Raw genomic sequence first — 17958 nt, 5'->3', positions numbered from 1 at the left:
TTTTGATAAAGGAAAAAACCCTTATATCCCATTTGCCCTAGCATTACATGTAACCACTACAACCCCACCCTCGTTCACTACCCCAAAAGCCGTTAAGTAGTAAACCATAAGTAGTAAAAAAAAAAATTACTACTACCCTATAGGGTATTATGTAAGGCAATGGATGTGACCCTCTAAAAAAATAAAAATGTGGGGTATACTTCTCCTTTTCTTCATACTAGCCCTATTTTGGGGGGGGAAAGATTTATAATTTGTGTGGGTACATACAACACTGAGGGGGAGTCTTAATTAAACCCACATATTGTAAAAATGGCAAAATGTACAGTATTTGAGTTACTAGAAACCCTAGGTACTGAAGGGGTTAAAGAAAAGTAGATGTGAAGATGACACTTATTTATCATTCTTAATATATAATATTTGTTCATTATTCATGACCGCAATATAAATATAGCTTAAAATTCTGTGTTCTGTTGGAATGCATTGTTTTAATTCTTTCAGGAACTTTAGTGACCTATTTCATCGTGTGAAAGAAATATGCAGATATATCAGCAATTTTGAGAATGAGGCCCATGCAAAGTATAAAAATCAGGTTGTCTATTCTGCTACCCTTATCTTCTTTAAGAATGTTTACCAGTACATCAACAGCATCCAGCCGTCACTCTTTCAAGGTGGGTACCTACTGGTTACTTGTAACGGGATATGAGTAAAATGTGTCTAACACACGAATAACTGAGAAAAAAACATGCATCCTGTTATGAGTTTAGTTGCCACACAAACTCATTAATTGAGAATATACAAATTAGCAATATTGTTCGTTTTCGTTTTACAAGGTTTAACTTCTTAACGACCAATGATGTGCCTGGCACGTCATGACTTCAAACGAGATTAGAAAGTGATCAATGATCGCTTTCTTTCGCTTAAATGGTGTTGCTGTAATGCTTGGATGTCGAGGCATTCAGCAACACCAAGATGGCATCAGGGCCCCAGGGAGTCAACTGTATGGTGGCAAACGATTGTTTTAAGAGTTTAGGAGGCGATCGTTGATCAGTAAACTTCAATGGTGTAGCTGAAATGCCTCGATAGCGAGGCATTCAGCAACAACGAACACCCACTTCCTGGATGCGCTGTGACCGCTCCAGAGAGCGGTCACAACTGCCACTGCGAGATGGCGGCGCGTCCTTTAAAAAAAAAAAATAATAAAAAAAAAAAATAACCAACTTACCAAAGACCAGACCCTCTTGAGAACTCTGGCTCCCCATGCAGGCTGAATACAGGTACTGCATTCAACCATGCAAGTCAGTTAAGCCCAGATTTCTAATCACAATGTGATTAGTAAAATATCTTTAAACAAATATGGAAAAACAAATGTAACATTTAAAAATTATGCTGTGCTGTCACCATCAGGGGCGCCATCCAGTTCCGGCAAAATGAAGAAAAAAAAAAAAGTCCTAAAATAAAGTATATTATGAGCAAGTGCTAAAATTAGCGTTGTCTCTTCCCAAAAATCTTGACATGGAAGGAGTTAATAAAAGTATTACAAATAGGGGTGTCTACATTTAAATTGATGGGGTAAATTGGAAGTGGTCGAAGATCCTCTATTGTGTTAACCACGTTACAGAGCTTAGTATCGTCTGCAAAGATTGATACTTTACTATAAAATCCCTCTACAAGGTCATTAATAAATATATTAAAAAGAAATAGGACCCAAAACTGACCCCTGTGGTACCCCACTAGCAACAATAACCCACTCAGAGTATGTACCATTAATAACCACCCTCTGTTTCCTATCACTGAGCCAGTTACTTACCCACATACACACATTCTCCCCCAGCCCAAGCATTCTCATTTTATGTACCAGCCTTTTATGTGGCACCGTATCAAATGCTTTGGAAAAATCAAGATATACGACGTCCAGCGATTCACCCCGATCCAGTCTTGAGCTCACCTCCTCATAAAAGCTGATCAGGTTAGTTTGACAGGACCGATCCCTTGTAAACCCATGCTGATATGGAGTCATACACTTATTTTCATTGAGATACTCCAAAATAGCATCTCTTAGGAAACCCTCAAACAGTTTACACACAACAGAAGTTAAACTAACAGGCCTATAATTCCCCGGGTCACTTTTTGTCCCCTTTTTGAATATTGGCACAACATTTGCTATGCGCCAGTCCTGGGGAACAGACCCTGTCACTATAGAGTCCTTGAATATTAGAAATAGGGGTCTGTCTATTACATTACTTAACTCCCTTAGAACGCGGGGGTGAATGCCATCTGGACCTGGTGATTTGTCTATTTTGATTTTTTTAGGCGGCACTGCACTTCTTCCTGGGTTAGACAGGCGACATGTACTGGGGCAGTTATCTCATCCTGCTGTATATTACCTGGCATTTCATTTTCCTCTGTGAATACAGCAGAGAAGAATATATTTAATAGATTAGCTTTTTCCTGATCCCCGTCTATAACTTCTCCCTCATTACTTTTTAAGGGGCCAACGCTTTAAATTTTTAACCTTTTTACTATTTATATAGTTAAAGAACATTTTGGGGTTTGTCTTACTCTCTTTGGCAATGAGTCTTTCTGTCTCCACTTTTGCTGCTTTTATCTGATTTTTACATATTTTATTTTTTTCCCCGATAGCTTTTTAGTGCTTCCTCACTGCCTTCCTGTTTTAGTAGCTTAAATGCCTTTTTTTGCCATTTATTACCCCCTTTACATTTTTATTTATCCACATTGGTTTTCTCTTGTTCCTGACTCTTTTATTCCCATACGGTATGTACCTTTCACAGTGAGAATTTAAGATATCCTTAAAAATCTCCCATTGAGTGTCTGTACTCTTGTTTTTGAGGACATTTTCCCAATTTACAGTGTTAAGGGCTTCTCTTAGTTGATCAAACTTTGCCTTCCTAAAGTTCATGGTTCTTGTGGCTCCTCTAAGAGTTCCCTTATTGAAGGACAAGTTATAATGTATCATATTGTGATCACTATTTCCTAGATGCCCCCTGACCTGCACATTAGTTACTCTGTCAGGTCTGTTGGTTAATATTAAGTCCAGTAGGGCGCCCCCTCTGGTCGGGTCCTGTACCATTTGGGACAGATAATTATCCTTACTTATAGTCAGAAACATGTTTCCTTTATGAGATTCACAGGTCTCTGTTTCCCAGTTTATGTCGGGATAGTTAAAGTCCCCCATAATAACCACCTCATTGTGATTTGCTGCCTTGTTTATTTGCTTTAATAATTGATCTTCTGCTGCTTCCATTATATTTGGTGGCTTATAGCAAACCCCGATCAGTATTTTATTATTTTTCTTTCCATATATTTCTACCCATAATGACTCCACATTATCATTTCCCTCACATATATTCTCCCGCAGTGTGGCCTTTAGGCTGGACTTTACATAAAGGCAAACTCCTCCCCCTTTTCGTTTTTTTCGATCCTTCCTGAATAGACTATAACCCTGTATGTTAACCGCCCAGTCATAGCTATCATCCAACCATGTCTCTGTTATACCCACTATGTCATAGTTTTCTTCAGACATTATTAACTCCAGTTCGTCAGTTTTATTGGTCAGACTTCTGGCATTAGTAAGCATACAATTTAGAGGTGTATGGTTTTTTTCCCTATGAAGCCTATCCCTATTGACTATTCTAACCCCTCCCTCCGCTCCACCCCCAGGTACATTTATAAGCCCCAGCTTTCTATCTACACTATCTTCCCCTTCTATATTGTATTTCCCCCCCCCCCCCTTTACCTAGTTTAAACACTCCTCCGCCCTTCTGGCCATCTTCTCCCCGAGCACAGCTGCACCCTCCCCATTGAGGTGCAGCCCGTCCCTACCGTAGAGCCTGTATCCGACAGAGAAGTCGGCCCAGTTCTCCATGAACCCAAACCCCTCCTTCCTACACCAGCTTCTGAGCCACTTGTTTAGCTCCCTAATCTCCCGCTGCCTCTCTGGTGTGGCACGTGGTACAGGTAATATTTCAGAAAATACGACCTTGGAGGTCCTTGCCTTAAGCTTGCTACCTAAGTCCCTGAAATCATTTTTAAGGACACTCCGCCTACCTCTCACTGTCATTGGTGCCAATGTGCACCATGACTGCTGGGTCTTCTCCAGCCCCCCCCCGTAATCTGTCAACCCGATCCGCGATGTGCCGAACGCGAGCGCCAGGCAGACAACACACTGTTCGGCGATCCCGGTCTTTGTGACAGATCGCCCTGTCTGTCCCCCTAATAATTGAGTCCCCCACTACCAGCACCTGTCTGGCCTGCCCTGCGCTCCTCCTTCCCTCCTTACTGGAGCAGACACCCCTCTGGTGGTCAGAGGCAGTGACTTGCTGCAGTACTGCTAACTCTGAACTAACATCCCCCTCATCTGCCAACCGGGCAAACTTGTTGGGGTGTGCTAGATCAGGACTAGCCTCCCTGGCGCTTTTCCCCCTACCCCGCCTTCTAACTGTAACCCAGCTAGCTGCCTGACTGTCCTGTACCTCCATCCTGCTATCCTCCCCCACCTCTACCCCCGAGAGAGCTTGCTCAGTGAGCAGCAGACTCCTCTCCAAGTTGTCAATAGATCTCAGTGTTGCCAGTTGCTCCTCTAGACTCAGGATTTGTGCTTCCAAATGAGCAACCCGCACACATCTCGCACAGCAATATGCACCCTCGAAGCGCTGATCAAGGATTGCATACATTGAGCAAGATGTACACCTGACCGCATTGTCAAATGTGGAGGACATCTTGGCAATGGGGATAGCTCAAATAACTGGCAAAAACAGACAGTAAGGTGCAATATATATATATATATATATATATATATATATATATATATATATATATATATATATGGAATCACAAGGATTTATACTTTACCCTCCTTCTTGCTTTTTAACTCCTTCTTTGCTTGTAACTCCTCACTTAGAGATGTCACTTAGGAGATTCGCCCCAGCTCAGGATTCGCTTGTGTGTCCAAGCTAAATGCAACTGCAAAAGCCATGGTGATGTGGGGGGGGGCACACTTCCCAAATGGGTGGTATCACTGTAATCAAAAGATTAGGGTTAAAATACCGCCATTTGAAATACCCTGGGGTGTCTAGTTTTCAAAATTGTTTTGGTAAATTGGGGTAAATTGAATTGGCCGACTTCAAAGGACATGTGGGCAGTAGTTTAGATGTTAATCTTCCAAGTTGAAAAAAATGTGCCCTTCCCAAAGGTGGAATTCTACCTCATAAACAACCCGACAAACCAATGCAGGGTATCATTGTACTCGGGAGATGTTGCTGAGCACATATTGGGGTGTTTGAAAGTGACATGTAACAGGAGCTATAAATTCATACCTGAAGTACAATTTGTGTGTAGTACAATTTGTGTGTAAGAACATTGGGTATTTCTAAAGCAGATTTTTTCATTAGCTTTTTTGGATAAGTAAAAGATTTTTCAAATAAAAGTGAGAATGTTTGGTTTTTTTTCCTTCAAATTTTCATTTTTTTTTATTATTATAATAGGAAATTAGATAACTTGTGTGGGTACACTAAATGGGTGAGGAGAGATTTTACAGCTAAACACAGGCACGGCAAAAGTGTTAAAACAGCCTTAAGGGGTTAAGCAAGCAGAGGTTTCCAGTCTCGAATACCAGTCTCTCTTATTGAACAACACTTAATTTACAAGAAAAGAAATGCATTGTTTTTTTCCCCACAGTGTTTTTAGGTCTGTGTGTCAGATCACATGTCTGTTCACAGTGTATTGTAATGTAACCAGTTTTTTTCATTAAAGGGCCAAACACTTCAAGCCAAGTGCCGGTTGTTCTCTTGGAAGACATATGCAATATCTGCAGTGAGGTTGAACTCAATCCTGGCAAACATATTCACAAAAAGAGAAAACTTGCTGAGGGCAGGGAAAAAGCTATGGTAATTTGTGTTATAAGTTACAACTAAAAGGTCTACATATTTTGGAACTAAAGATTATTCACTAGGTTGGGAAAATTATGGGTTATTTTTAGGGCTGCAACTAACGATTATTTTAATTAATCGGATAAAAAAATTAAAACATTTTTCAATTTAAAATAATGTAATAAAAAACGCACAATTTACACTTTCATCTCTTTATCACAATGGCCTCTCTATTCACCTTCTTATTTTACTGACATAATAATAAAAGCTACAAGAACCCAAACACAGTGTTTCTCAGACTAGGTTTTAATACAAAGTTATTAGTAAATATTAATTCATATGTTAACTATTTTTCATATTTAATAAAAACTATGAGAAAAAAGCCTTCTTTAAATTTTTTTTATTTACCAAACTGCCCCCGGTTATGCACATCTGACCCCCAGCTTGCCACTCTGACCCCATATATGCCTAATACCTCTTATATGCCAGTGATATGCAACTGAGCCCCCTGATATACCTTTTACCCCCAGATATGTTTTATGCCCCCCTGATATGCCTAATATCGATATGCCTTATACCCCCTATATGCCCTGAAATTCATAATACCCCCCATACACCACTATAACTCACCCATACACCACTCTGGCTCCTCCCCCTCCCATACACCACTATGGCTCCTCCCCCCTCCCATACACCACTCTGGCTCCTCCCCCTCCCATACACCACTCTGCCTCCTGTCAGCCACGGAGGTTCACAAGACACCAGGGAGCCGGGTAGAGAAGCAAAGTGCCGTATGGGAGGGGGAGGAGCCAGAGTGGTGTATGGGAGGGTGGCTCCCATACACCCCTCTGACTCCTCCCCCCCTCCCATACACCGCTCTGCCTCTCTACCCGGCTCCGTTACTGACAGGAACTTTCACTGCAGCTTCATAGAAGCCTCAGCGTAAGTGAAGGGCAGTAACGGAGGCTGTCTGTGCGATGCAGACCCCCACCGGCTGACGGAGAGGATGATCCTCTGTCAGCCGGTGGGGGTCTAAACGATGCGCACAGACAGCCTCCGTTACTGCCCTTCACTTACGCTGAGGCTTCTATGAAGTCAGTAATGGAGCCGGGTAGAGAGGCAGAGTGATGTATGGGAGGGGGGAGGAGTCAGAGGGGTGTATGGGAGGGGGGAGGAGTCAGAGGGGTGTATGGGAGGGGGAGAGAGACGGAAGTGAGAGACCGTCCGACAGTGAGGGGAATCCAGGGCCCCTGCAGCGTTGCGGGGGATCTGGATTCTAGTGTTATAATCCGATCTCTGTTTGAGGTCGGATTATAATTTTTATAATCGATAAAAATCGATTGGATTAATCGATAATGAAAATCGTTGACAACGATTTTCATTATCGATTATCGATTTTATCGATTAGTTGTTTCAGCCCTAGTTATTTTGAAAGAATTGTCTTGTAGCTGATCTGATATAAATCAGTTTAGTGAACAATTGCTAAGCTTTATATCATTTCCTGGTTGAAAGGGAAGGCAGTAGGTTGTACAAACAAACTACTAGCCTTTGTTGACATCCATATAAAAGTTATGTTTTGATACAGTGAAGGAAAAAATTATTTGATCCCCTGCTGATTTTGTACGTTTGCCCACTGACAGACATGATCAGTCTATAATTTTCATGGTAAATTTATTGGAACAGTGAGAGACAGAACAACAACAAAAATATCCAGAATAACGTATTTCAAATAAGTAAATTGCTTGTTTCGACGCAAATCATTCGACCCCGTTGCAAAATATGACTTAGTACTTGGTGGCAAAAACCTTGTTGGCAATCAGATGTCAGACGTTTCTTGTAGTTGACCACCAGGTTTGCATGCATCTCAGGAGGGATTTTGTCCCACTCCTCTTTGCAAATCCTCTCCAAGTCATTAAGGTTTCGAGGCTGACATTTGACAACTCGAACCTAAAGTTCCCTCGACAGCCTTTCTGTGGGATTAATGTCTGGAGACTGACTAGGCCACTCCAGGAACTTAATGTGCTTCTTCTTGAGCCACTCTTGTTGCCTTGGACGTGTTTGGGTCATTGTCATGCTGGAATACCCATCCATGACCCATTTTCAATGCCCTGGCAAGGAAGGAGGCTTTCACTGAAGATTTGAGGGTACATGGCCCCATCCATCGTCCCTTTGATGTGGTAAAGTTTCCTGTCCCCTTAGCAGAAAAACACCCCCAAAGCATAATGTTTCCACCTCCATGTTTGACAGTGGGGATCATGTTCTCAGGGTCATAGGCAGCATTCCTCGTCCTCCAAACATGTTGAGTTGATGCCAGATAGCTCGATTTTGGTCTCATCTGATCACAACACTTTCACCCGGTTCTCCCCGGACTCATTCCAATGTTCATTGGCAAACTTTATACGGGGCCTGTACATGTGCTTTCTTGAGCAGGGGGACCTTGCAAGTGCTGCAGGATTTCAGTCCTTTATGGTGTAGTGTTAACAATTGTTTTCTTGGTGACAACGGTCCCAGCTGCCTTGAGATCAACAAGATCCTCCTGTGTAGTTCTGGGCTGTTTCCTTCTCATGATCACTGAAACTCCACAAGGGGAGATCTTGCATGGATCCCCCAGACCGAAGGGAGATTGACAGTTATTTTGTGTTTCTTCCATTTGCGAATAATCGCACCAACTGTTGTCACCTTCTCACCAAGCTGCTTAGCGATGGTCATTCCAGCTTTGTATAGGTTTACAATCTTGTCCCTGACATCCTTGGACAGCTCTTGGGTCTTGGCATATGATTGATTGCTTCTGTGGACAGGTGTCTTTTATACTCGTACCAAGATGAGATTAGGAGCACTCCCTTTAAGAGTGCTCCTAATATCAGCTTGTTACCTGTATAAAAGACTCCCGGGAGCCAGACATCTTGCTGATTGTTAGGGGATCAAATACTTATTTGACTGAGTAAAATGCAAATCCATTTAAAATGTATTTGAAATGCATTATTCTGGATTTTTTTGTTATTGTTCTCTCTTACTGAATAATCTACCATTAAAACTATAGACTGATCATGTCAGTGGGCAAACGTACAAAATCAGCAGGGGATAAACTATTTTTTCCTTCACTGCACTCAGTGTTCTAAAGGAGTCTCTCTCCATGGCATATCATTTTTTTTTAGGTGTTTTTTTCTTAAAAAAATAAAGATAAAATAACCAGTGCTACACACACATGCATCAAACATAGCATGTAGGTATATAAAACCCTGCATTTAGTATTTTCAAAGGCAGCACTTTTTCTTCCTTGCAGAGCTCAGACGACGAAGAACTTTCTGGCAAAGGTCGAAATCGGCATGTTGTGGTTAATAAGAGTGGTCTTTCTAACCCAAATGAAGTGCTGGAGTGCTTCAAGATAGCAAGAGAGTGTTGGGACCTCCTGCATTCCTGCGAGGTTCTTGACAAAGGTAAAGATATAGATTCTATGAAACAGGTTGCATGAGTTTTGAAATCAAGCCCTAAACTGTACCTGCCCACTGGCAAAGAGAAGTTGTTTTTTTAATGATAAGCTATTTTGTTCTCTCAATGTTTAGAGTTCTCCAGGATTTGCTTACCATGGAAGACAGACACTTGGCTATGGTTAAGGATCTTCCTCACAGATATGGTCATATATCAGGTATAGCAGCTCGTTAATTCAGTTTACCCATCTAGAGACCCACTGGTATAAGTGGGTACATGTGGTAGTTTTATTTTCACAAATTCCTACTAAATGGTAGATTTATGTGATATTGAAGGCGTATATCTGTTTATTGAACAATTGCTAATCTTTACATTTTATATGTCCACATACTAAATATGCGTTGATCTTGCTTTGTTTGCATAGGGGCAACATAAGAAGGCAATCACAAGTTTGCACCACATGGCTGCATTGCAAAGTCCTCTCCCTCCCACACAACAGATTTTGAGTCAGGGAGCGCTGGAGCACCAAAGAGCTCTGATCCAGCAGGCGTCTTGTCACTTTGCCCTTGGAGAGTACAGGGTACACAGCTTAGTTAACTTTTCTGGTCATAGCTTGAAGAATGAATGATAACAAAAATGGTGCCCTTTTTTCCTTATGTTCTGTAGAATGCAAATGATGCTGACCAGATTTTAGACATTACCACTATCTTAAATGTATTACTATTGTATATTTAACTGAAAATTAAACAAAAGTATATACATTTTGTGATACTGCTGGGATTGATCAATCTCCAATGATACATATGCAACAAAAAAATAAAAAGCAATGTAGTATAAACACGTTGGTAAAATTTAGGATGTATCAATATTGTATCCCTCTTGGAGTAACACTCACGTTTTAATGAGCCCTATGATCCCGGCTCAAAGATATCAGCACTCAGTATATACCGTATATGTCTTATATTTGAGGTTGTCTTAGAGTCTGGCTACAAGACTTAAGATCCAGATCCCCGCAGTGCTGTAGGGAACTGGATCCTCCTCTCTGGCAGCCGGTTAACGACTGTGCAATGCGCACAGACAACCTCCGCTGCTGCCGGCACTTCAGACGGAGCACTGGCGTGACATGACCTTCCAGTGCTCAGTCATAGAAGCCCTGGCAGAACTAATGGGTAGCAGAGGCAGTCTATGCCTACATCGGCTGCCCCACTTGACACCAGGGAGTCTGACGCATGGGTGACACGTCTATGGATTCATCTAAGTCTGGGGGGGGTTAAGGCATATCTGTGGGGCAGAGTGACAAATAGGGGGACAAAGTGGCATATCTGGTGGACAGAGTGGCAAATAGGGGGTATAAGGCATATCAGAAGGGGAAGAATGGCAAATCTGGGGGCGCTGAGTGGCGTATCTGGGGGCAGAGTAGCAAGTTGTGGGGCAGATGTGCACAACGGGGGAGCAGGTTGGCAACTAAAAAGTAAAAACAAAATGCATTTTTCTCAATCATAGTTCAAAAACAGTCTATATGTTTTAGGCTGTGCTGGTTAAATGTGTAATTTGAACTGTGTGTACTTATGATAATACAGAGAGAGAAAAACCCTCAATGCTATTTAAAAAAAAAATAAAAAAATTCACAATTGAGATTTATTTTATATAGCTCCCTCAAATTCCATAGTGCTGCACAATGGGTGGACAGGACACAACAAGTAGTACAGGGGTGTCCAACCTGCGGCCCTCCAGCTGCTGCAGGACTACATCTCCCATCCTCCTCAGCCAGCCTCTTAGCTGAAAAAGATGTAGTCTTGCAGCAACTGGAGTGCTGCAGGTTGGACGCCCCTGAAGTAGTATGTAACATAACAATTTGACAGAGACAACAGGTAAGTAGGGCCCTGCTCAAATGAGCTTAGAGTCTAGAGATCCAACACCTTAATTGGATATGACAATGGTGTTATATTGATCATTAATAAACTCCCCATAAGAATACTTTTGAGATATACCCATTTTTATTAGTTTTTAAATTGATTTTTTTCATGCTTTGTTGCAATTTTTTTTCTTTTTTCATGTATGGAAATATTTGTTTGTATTATATAGTAGCCTAGAGGGTTTGTTCTGTAGCCAGGTTATTTTGGTGGGGTTTGCCACAAGTCGGCATTCTATAATAAAGTCCACCAAAGGTTTAACAAGAGGCTGTAGTATGAGCACAGTATAAAGGAAGGCAGGAAAGAACATTACACTACGTCCTTGGAGGAAGCTGCACACAGCGAAACATGTTGGTCATCACTGAATAGCGCAAAACACATGGAGAACTCTGAACTTGTTTTCATTGTATGGGACTCACTTTACACACTGACTTTACACATCTACTCTTGGCACATATAAGCAGGATAAGACAAGTATCCAGAATGTAAGCTGATAACCCCCCCCCCCCACCCCATCTGCTATTTCAGGTATCTTTGGAGCCGGCCAATGCAATTTACCCCATCAAACCATATATTTTTGAAAACTAGACACCCCAGGGTAATTCAAATGCGAGTATTTTAACACTTTCCGCGCACAAATTCTACCACCAGTCTTTGTCAAACTTTGTGGTAGTCATTTGTGCTTTTTTTAACACCCGTTTTACTCCAGGTATGAATTATCAGGTCCTGGTATATGTCTGTCATAAAACTCCCCTATATGTGTTCAGCAACATCTCATTAGTACAGTGATACCCCACATGAATGGGTTTGCCTGGCTGTTTGGGGGCAAAAGGGCCACATTTGGGGCATGCGTATTTTTCAATGTTACATTTTGATGTTTGCTGATCCACTGCCCATGTCCTATTTGGTACATCTTTGAGCTTGGCCATTTCAGTGTGCCCTATAAAACCATATATTTTCTAAAACTAGACGCCCCAAGGTATTTCAAATGCTGGTATTTTAGCTCTTTGCATGCACGCAGTTTACCACCAGCACTTTTAAAAAAGTTTGCAGTAGTATTTTTTTGTGTATTTTTCCCCACACATGTACTTTAGGTATGAATTTACAGCTCCTGGTATATGTCACTGTCACACAACAGGGATGCAATAGGATACAGCCTGAATTTTACTAACGTGTCTATACTATGTTGCTTTTTTGTTGCGTATGTTTCTTTGGAGATTGATCAATCCTGGCGATGTATATATTGTTTGTTTGTTCTTACGAATAAGTAAATTTGTTTTTGTGCACCCTCAATGGTGTATTTGAAGGCTGTTTTTGGGTTGCAGCAACATTATATAATAAGAGTGCCTATATACACAAGCTCTGTGATACTACACAAGTCTGATGTAGTATCTAATGAAAGTATAACTGAGTGGGTAAGGTCTTGAGCAAAGTGGTCCCAGTAATAGAAGTGTCAACGCAGGGTCCGGTCCCTGACTAAACTGGATATGCTACATAAATTTAGTATGGGTATATGCACAAAGCAGCCCTTAAAGTGAGACAAATTAGAGAAAATATATGTGATAATAAGTAATCCTTTATTTGCCTTCATACAGTTGACGTGTGAAAAAGTCCTGGAGTTAATGAATTATATAGTGCCTCCTGCAAAAGAGTTCTCAAAGACACGTGATGAAATGCCCAAAGTGAAACCCAAGTTCAGAAAAGGTTAGCGTATGTTTTGTACATTTTTCTTCATATTGCATATTTTGTATAAAAGATTGTGTTGATCTATGTATTCACTTCCTAGAACATGTATGGGCCATCTCATGTAAAACTGGTGTTTGGGGGATTTGTGTGTGTTACTCTCTGTTACTCTACTCTACTAAGGCATCTCAAACATTTTTTTTTATATATTATGTCCTTTACATCTTAGGTTCTGATCTGAAGCTTTTACCATGTACAAGCAAATTCATAATGCCTTATTGCCTCCAGCTGATGCTAGCATGTTTAAAGGTGAGCACATTGCATACAGTTATATTGTATATACAGACACAAAATGAATTTGAAAAGGAATATAATATGAAACATTGTTGTAATAGCGCCATGAGGGTTGCCGGAAATATTATTTTTCAAAAGCAGTTATTTTTATAGGACACTGAAGGCAATGAGATGGGTGTTCTGGACATCTAACCTAGTGATTGTTTTGTTTTTCTGAAAGTCTTTTTTTTTTCCCCTCCTTCCATTAGCTTAGAGCTTTTGCTGATAATCGTGATGATATTGCGTTGGGTCACGTAATTGTGTTACTTCAGTATGATTGGCCGAAATGCGAGAACCTTTTCCTGAAAGCTATAAACAAGATTTGCCAACAGGGAAACTTCCAGTATGAAAACTTTTTCAACTACATTACAAGTATCCTTTTTAGTTGACTACTCCTAATCAAAAAAGTTTTGGATGAAGTCACATTTTGGGGCTATATAAAGAGTAATTCTGGTGTAAGGTGATAAAACGTGAATATTCAGCAGTTCCACATCACATTTCATTTTCCACATCCATGATCTATTGGCTACATATTTATGTATCAAAATGAGAAATTGTGTAAAACTTAAGGCATTTTATTTGTTTTTAAAGACTGTTTATTCAAGTACAGCATACACAAGAGTAAAACAGGTGTTTTCCACACTGGTTAGATACATGTTTGTTCCCAAAAAATGAAAAAGAAATATCATATTGCAAGAATATTCTAGCAAAGTGGTACCACAACAGGTTGGCGTAATATGTTGAGTTAACACGGCAGGAAGAATCACATGTGTTAATACAAAAATGTGATCCGAAAATATAAAAAGAACTAACATAAACATTCACAATAGATAAGACCGGATCAAGGAAAGTTATGACCGAGCATCTCACCACGCCTGTCTTTGAAGTTGCTGAGGATAGTAGTGTGAGCCAAGAGTGAACAATATTTCCTAGCAAAATATATCTGACATCCCCAATTAAGGAAGAAGATTCATGAAGGTTGAGGCAGAGGTTAATACTCACCTGGTGTGAAGACCAGAGTAATTTAACGTTGTAATCTTGGTGATAGTGTGGTTCCCATTTCTCGAAAAAATTTTCTCCTTGCCCTTCTTTATCACGTAAGACCATAGTCTACTCTAAAAATACCTGTCTTTGATACCTTGTTCCTCCAATAATGGAGGGAAGGAGCTAGTGGCTTTAACCAGTGATCTAAAATAGCCTTAACTGCTATTAGTAGTAGGTGGGCTTGTAGGTTTATTCTGTTTCCCTTTGATGCCTAATGTGTTGTATATTCCCAGCAAAGAATCAGCCGTAATGGTAAAAGGATTGCAATCCATTATGTCGCCTATGACAGGACCCACAGCCCTCCAAAAATCCAGGAGCTTGGGGCAGGCAATTAAACAGTGATTGAGATCAGCCGATACCAAGTCACATTTGCAGCAGTGACATGGTGTATTAGGGGTGATGGTGGATAGCTGATGAGGAGATATGTATGCTCTGGAGTAATTTCAGTAGTGTCATGGAACCAGGAGGTCTGTAGGTTCTTCAACCTACAAGTATAAGCTTGCAATAAATCGCAAGGAGTAAGGGAGTCTTTTTGGTGGAGGAGAGACCATCTGGCAAGGCCTGTTGTAGAGTCCACTTAGAGTCTGTTGTAAATAGTGTTTTGCTTGCATATATGGTCTTAAGTGTGAAGGGGCAAGGAATACTTTGCCTTGAGTACTGGGAATGGGTGACAGTCTCCAGAAGATTAGTTGAAAATGTCTGCTAATATTGTGACTCCCCTGGCCTTCCAATTCTCAAAATATGATATCTGGGGCCGGCCATAAAAATTTGCAGTTAGGGTTAAGAATAGCGAATAGTCAGAGTTGCCAAAAAGCGACCCGCGAGCAGTGCGCTGGGCCAGTATGGTCGTCATTAAAAGGGGGTTGGAGCGACGAGAGACTGGAATGTAAAAGACAGCGTAAGATCCATTTTGAGCAGAAATTCCTATCCCGTCTCCAATCTGTAAAGTAATTAGCATGGGAAATCCAGTCTTTCACAAACCTAAAAAGGCATGCGATGTTGTATAGCTTAATATTAGGAAGGTTAAGGCCACCGTTTGATTTCTGTTGAGTTAGTTTTCTAACTAATCCTGGGCCTTCCCCCTCGCCAAACAAAATGAGAGAATGAATTGTGTATTTTCTATACATCACTCTGTGACAACAATAGCAGTAGCATGTTGAGGCTGTACAGGAATCTGGGAAAGATAACCATTTTAATGAGGCTAATCCTTCACATGAGATTAAGTGGAAGAGTCGCCCAAGATATTCAGCAGGGAATACAATTCCCAAGTATTTAATAGTTCTGGGTCCAGTGAAAAGTCCAGGATTTCAGACTGTCAGTAGGTCTACCACTCGACAACCACATAGCCTCAGATTTATCTAAATACACCCTGAGCACAAGAATTACTTTGTGTCAAATAGGACATTATAATAGGGATAGTAGTAGATGGTGCCCCCATGAAAAGTAACATATCATCTGCAAACGCAGTAGGCATTTTATTTTTAATCTTATTGACATGAAAAAAAATGGCTTCCTTCATAGTGTACAAGGCTTGGCACATTGTTCTTTTTAACTGCATTTCAAATAAACACTGTTCAAAGGAATAGATCAATCTAGTATTTTAATGGCTATTTATAAATGATAATGTTAATATCACTACTGTTATGTGATACTTTGGACCCATCAACACAACACAGTACCTTTTTGGGTATCAGAGTAGGGGGATAATAAATTGTACTTTTTAAATGGGGAATGAGCAAACTCCTTAATTGTTACAATAGACATTGACATGCTGGAGGAATTTGCTTATCTACGGACCCAGGAAGGTGGTAAGATTCACCTTGAATTAATTCCCAACCAAGGAGTACTGCTCAAGTAAGTCCTTTTGTTTGTTCACAAATTTTTCATTACTGCATTAATAGCGCAACCCTTAATCTAAGCATAGTATGTACAATTATACAGAAATGGTCTATTGCTCATTTGCAAATGTAAGCATAAAGGATGTGATTTCCTTTTATGGCTATTACACATTTAATCGCCTTGGAGGTGTGGACTGTTTTTTCATTGCAAATAAAATGGGAGGCCAAATACCTAGGTATCAGCCAAATTTAATTTATCCACAAAATATGCACTATATCAGTAAATGTATTCTACACACCGCAAATTAGTAATTTAGATGATTAAAGTATAGAGCAAAAAGTGCATAACAAGAAACTACCCATTTTTTCTTTTTTTTTTTCTTTTCTTTAAATGTTGAAAGTACTCCCTTAAGCACTAATCTAAGTATACTACCACATACCTTTTTATCTATAGGAACTGAATAACGATTACAAGCTGCTGCTAGGACACCCTTCATTTTCCAGTACTCCAGTTTGAAAAACAAATGCTCACCATATTCTGATTGAAAGTTTACCTCCTGTAGAGTTTTGCAGTGGAGGGAGAGTTGTTTTGGGCTTGCTTGAATGTTGCTGTTTGCTGTTTTTTAAAGGACATCTAGCCTGGGGTTGTTGCAGCAGGAATTCATACCTGTCCTACAGCCCAGCATAGCAGTCACCGACAGGTACCAAGTCCACAAAAAGCAAAACCTGCACATGTTGTGCTGTATGCATAAACATTTTTCTCCACGGCCCATACGTTTTTTGGTTTTTTTTCCCCCCTCATTTTAGTTTTTCTGTATAATTTGGCAACTCATTCAACTGTACAATTGTGACATTATACATTTTCCATCCATGAAAGACTGATGTTCACACACAGCTGAACGCTTATGTCACTTGTAATAATTGATCTCTTTTCATTCATTAATGCATATAAGAGGTGTTTAAGAATTTTGACTTGCCTCACAATCAGACCACCATTTTGTAGATGTTTTCTACTAATCAACTACCTTGTAATATGTGAAACTGCCTGCAAGAGATACTTATGGCATCAAAAGTTTCCCTTTGTTGTAAAAAAAATAGTTTGTACATTAGTAGTTGTGTTTTTATTGCCCTGTACATAGCTTAAGATAGGGGTGTCTAACCTGTGGCCCTCCAGCTGCTGCAGGACCACATCTCCCATAATGGTCTTTCAGCTAAGGGGCTTGCTGAGGAGTATGTTATACCTCAGCCTATTTAATAAATACCAATGCTGACAATGTGGATATGGAGTCAGCACAAGGGAAAAATGCAGAGGGAGTCTGACTGTACCCTCTCATCCACATGACAAAAGTCCCCAATGAGCATGTTGAGCAGTAACAGCAACGATGCAGCATTTCATAGAGAAAAATAGGTTGTGCCAAAGTTTTGCTAAATCGGTCCCTTGAAAAAAAAAAAAAGGGGGCTTCAGACTAGTTGAGATGCTTCTGATTGCTGATTTTATTGTCACATGAAGGTAAGTTAAACTATAACAGAGAAAATTAGAATACAATGACACTGTGACTCCATAATGGTATTGATTGCATGCTCCCTGTAGCCATGTCATAAATCTACGTAGCAACCTACTTAACAATATGATCTAGTGCCTTTATTGAGAAGTATTGCTTTTTGCTTTGTTCTAGACATCACACCGTAACCAGGGGCATCACAAAGGGTGTGAAGGAAGACTTCAGGTTAGCCATGGAGCGACAAGTCTCTCGCTGCACTGAAAATTTGATGGCTGTGCTCCATCGCTTTTGCATAAATGAAAAGATTTTGCTGCTACAGTGCCTCACTTAA

The 17958-nt window shown here is 40.4% G+C and overlaps 1 protein-coding gene across 1 annotated transcript in view; it reads left to right on the top strand.

The window, feature by feature from the left end:
- Window positions 1-17958, top strand: part of LOC149273231 (integrator complex subunit 10-like) — a 19008-nt gene extending 1050 nt beyond the window's left edge. Inside the window, exons 2-12 of the mRNA XM_089506571.1 lie at window positions 499-668; window positions 5770-5903; window positions 9169-9322; window positions 9449-9531; window positions 9739-9894; window positions 12823-12931; window positions 13140-13219; window positions 13453-13615; window positions 16048-16141; window positions 16755-16826; window positions 17802-17958. Coding sequence (XP_089362697.1) covers window positions 499-668; window positions 5770-5903; window positions 9169-9322; window positions 9449-9531; window positions 9739-9894; window positions 12823-12931; window positions 13140-13219; window positions 13453-13615; window positions 16048-16141; window positions 16755-16826; window positions 17802-17958 — 1372 coding nt within the window. The remainder of the gene's footprint in view (window positions 1-498; window positions 669-5769; window positions 5904-9168; window positions 9323-9448; window positions 9532-9738; window positions 9895-12822; window positions 12932-13139; window positions 13220-13452; window positions 13616-16047; window positions 16142-16754; window positions 16827-17801) is intronic.

This window comes from Sceloporus occidentalis, unplaced genomic scaffold (assembly GCF_023333645.1).
Source record: "Sceloporus occidentalis isolate IW3139 unplaced genomic scaffold, rSceOcc1.0.p SCAF_392, whole genome shotgun sequence".
NCBI lineage: Eukaryota > Metazoa > Chordata > Lepidosauria > Squamata > Phrynosomatidae > Sceloporus > Sceloporus occidentalis.
This window is presented reverse-complemented; position numbering and strand designations above follow the sequence as displayed.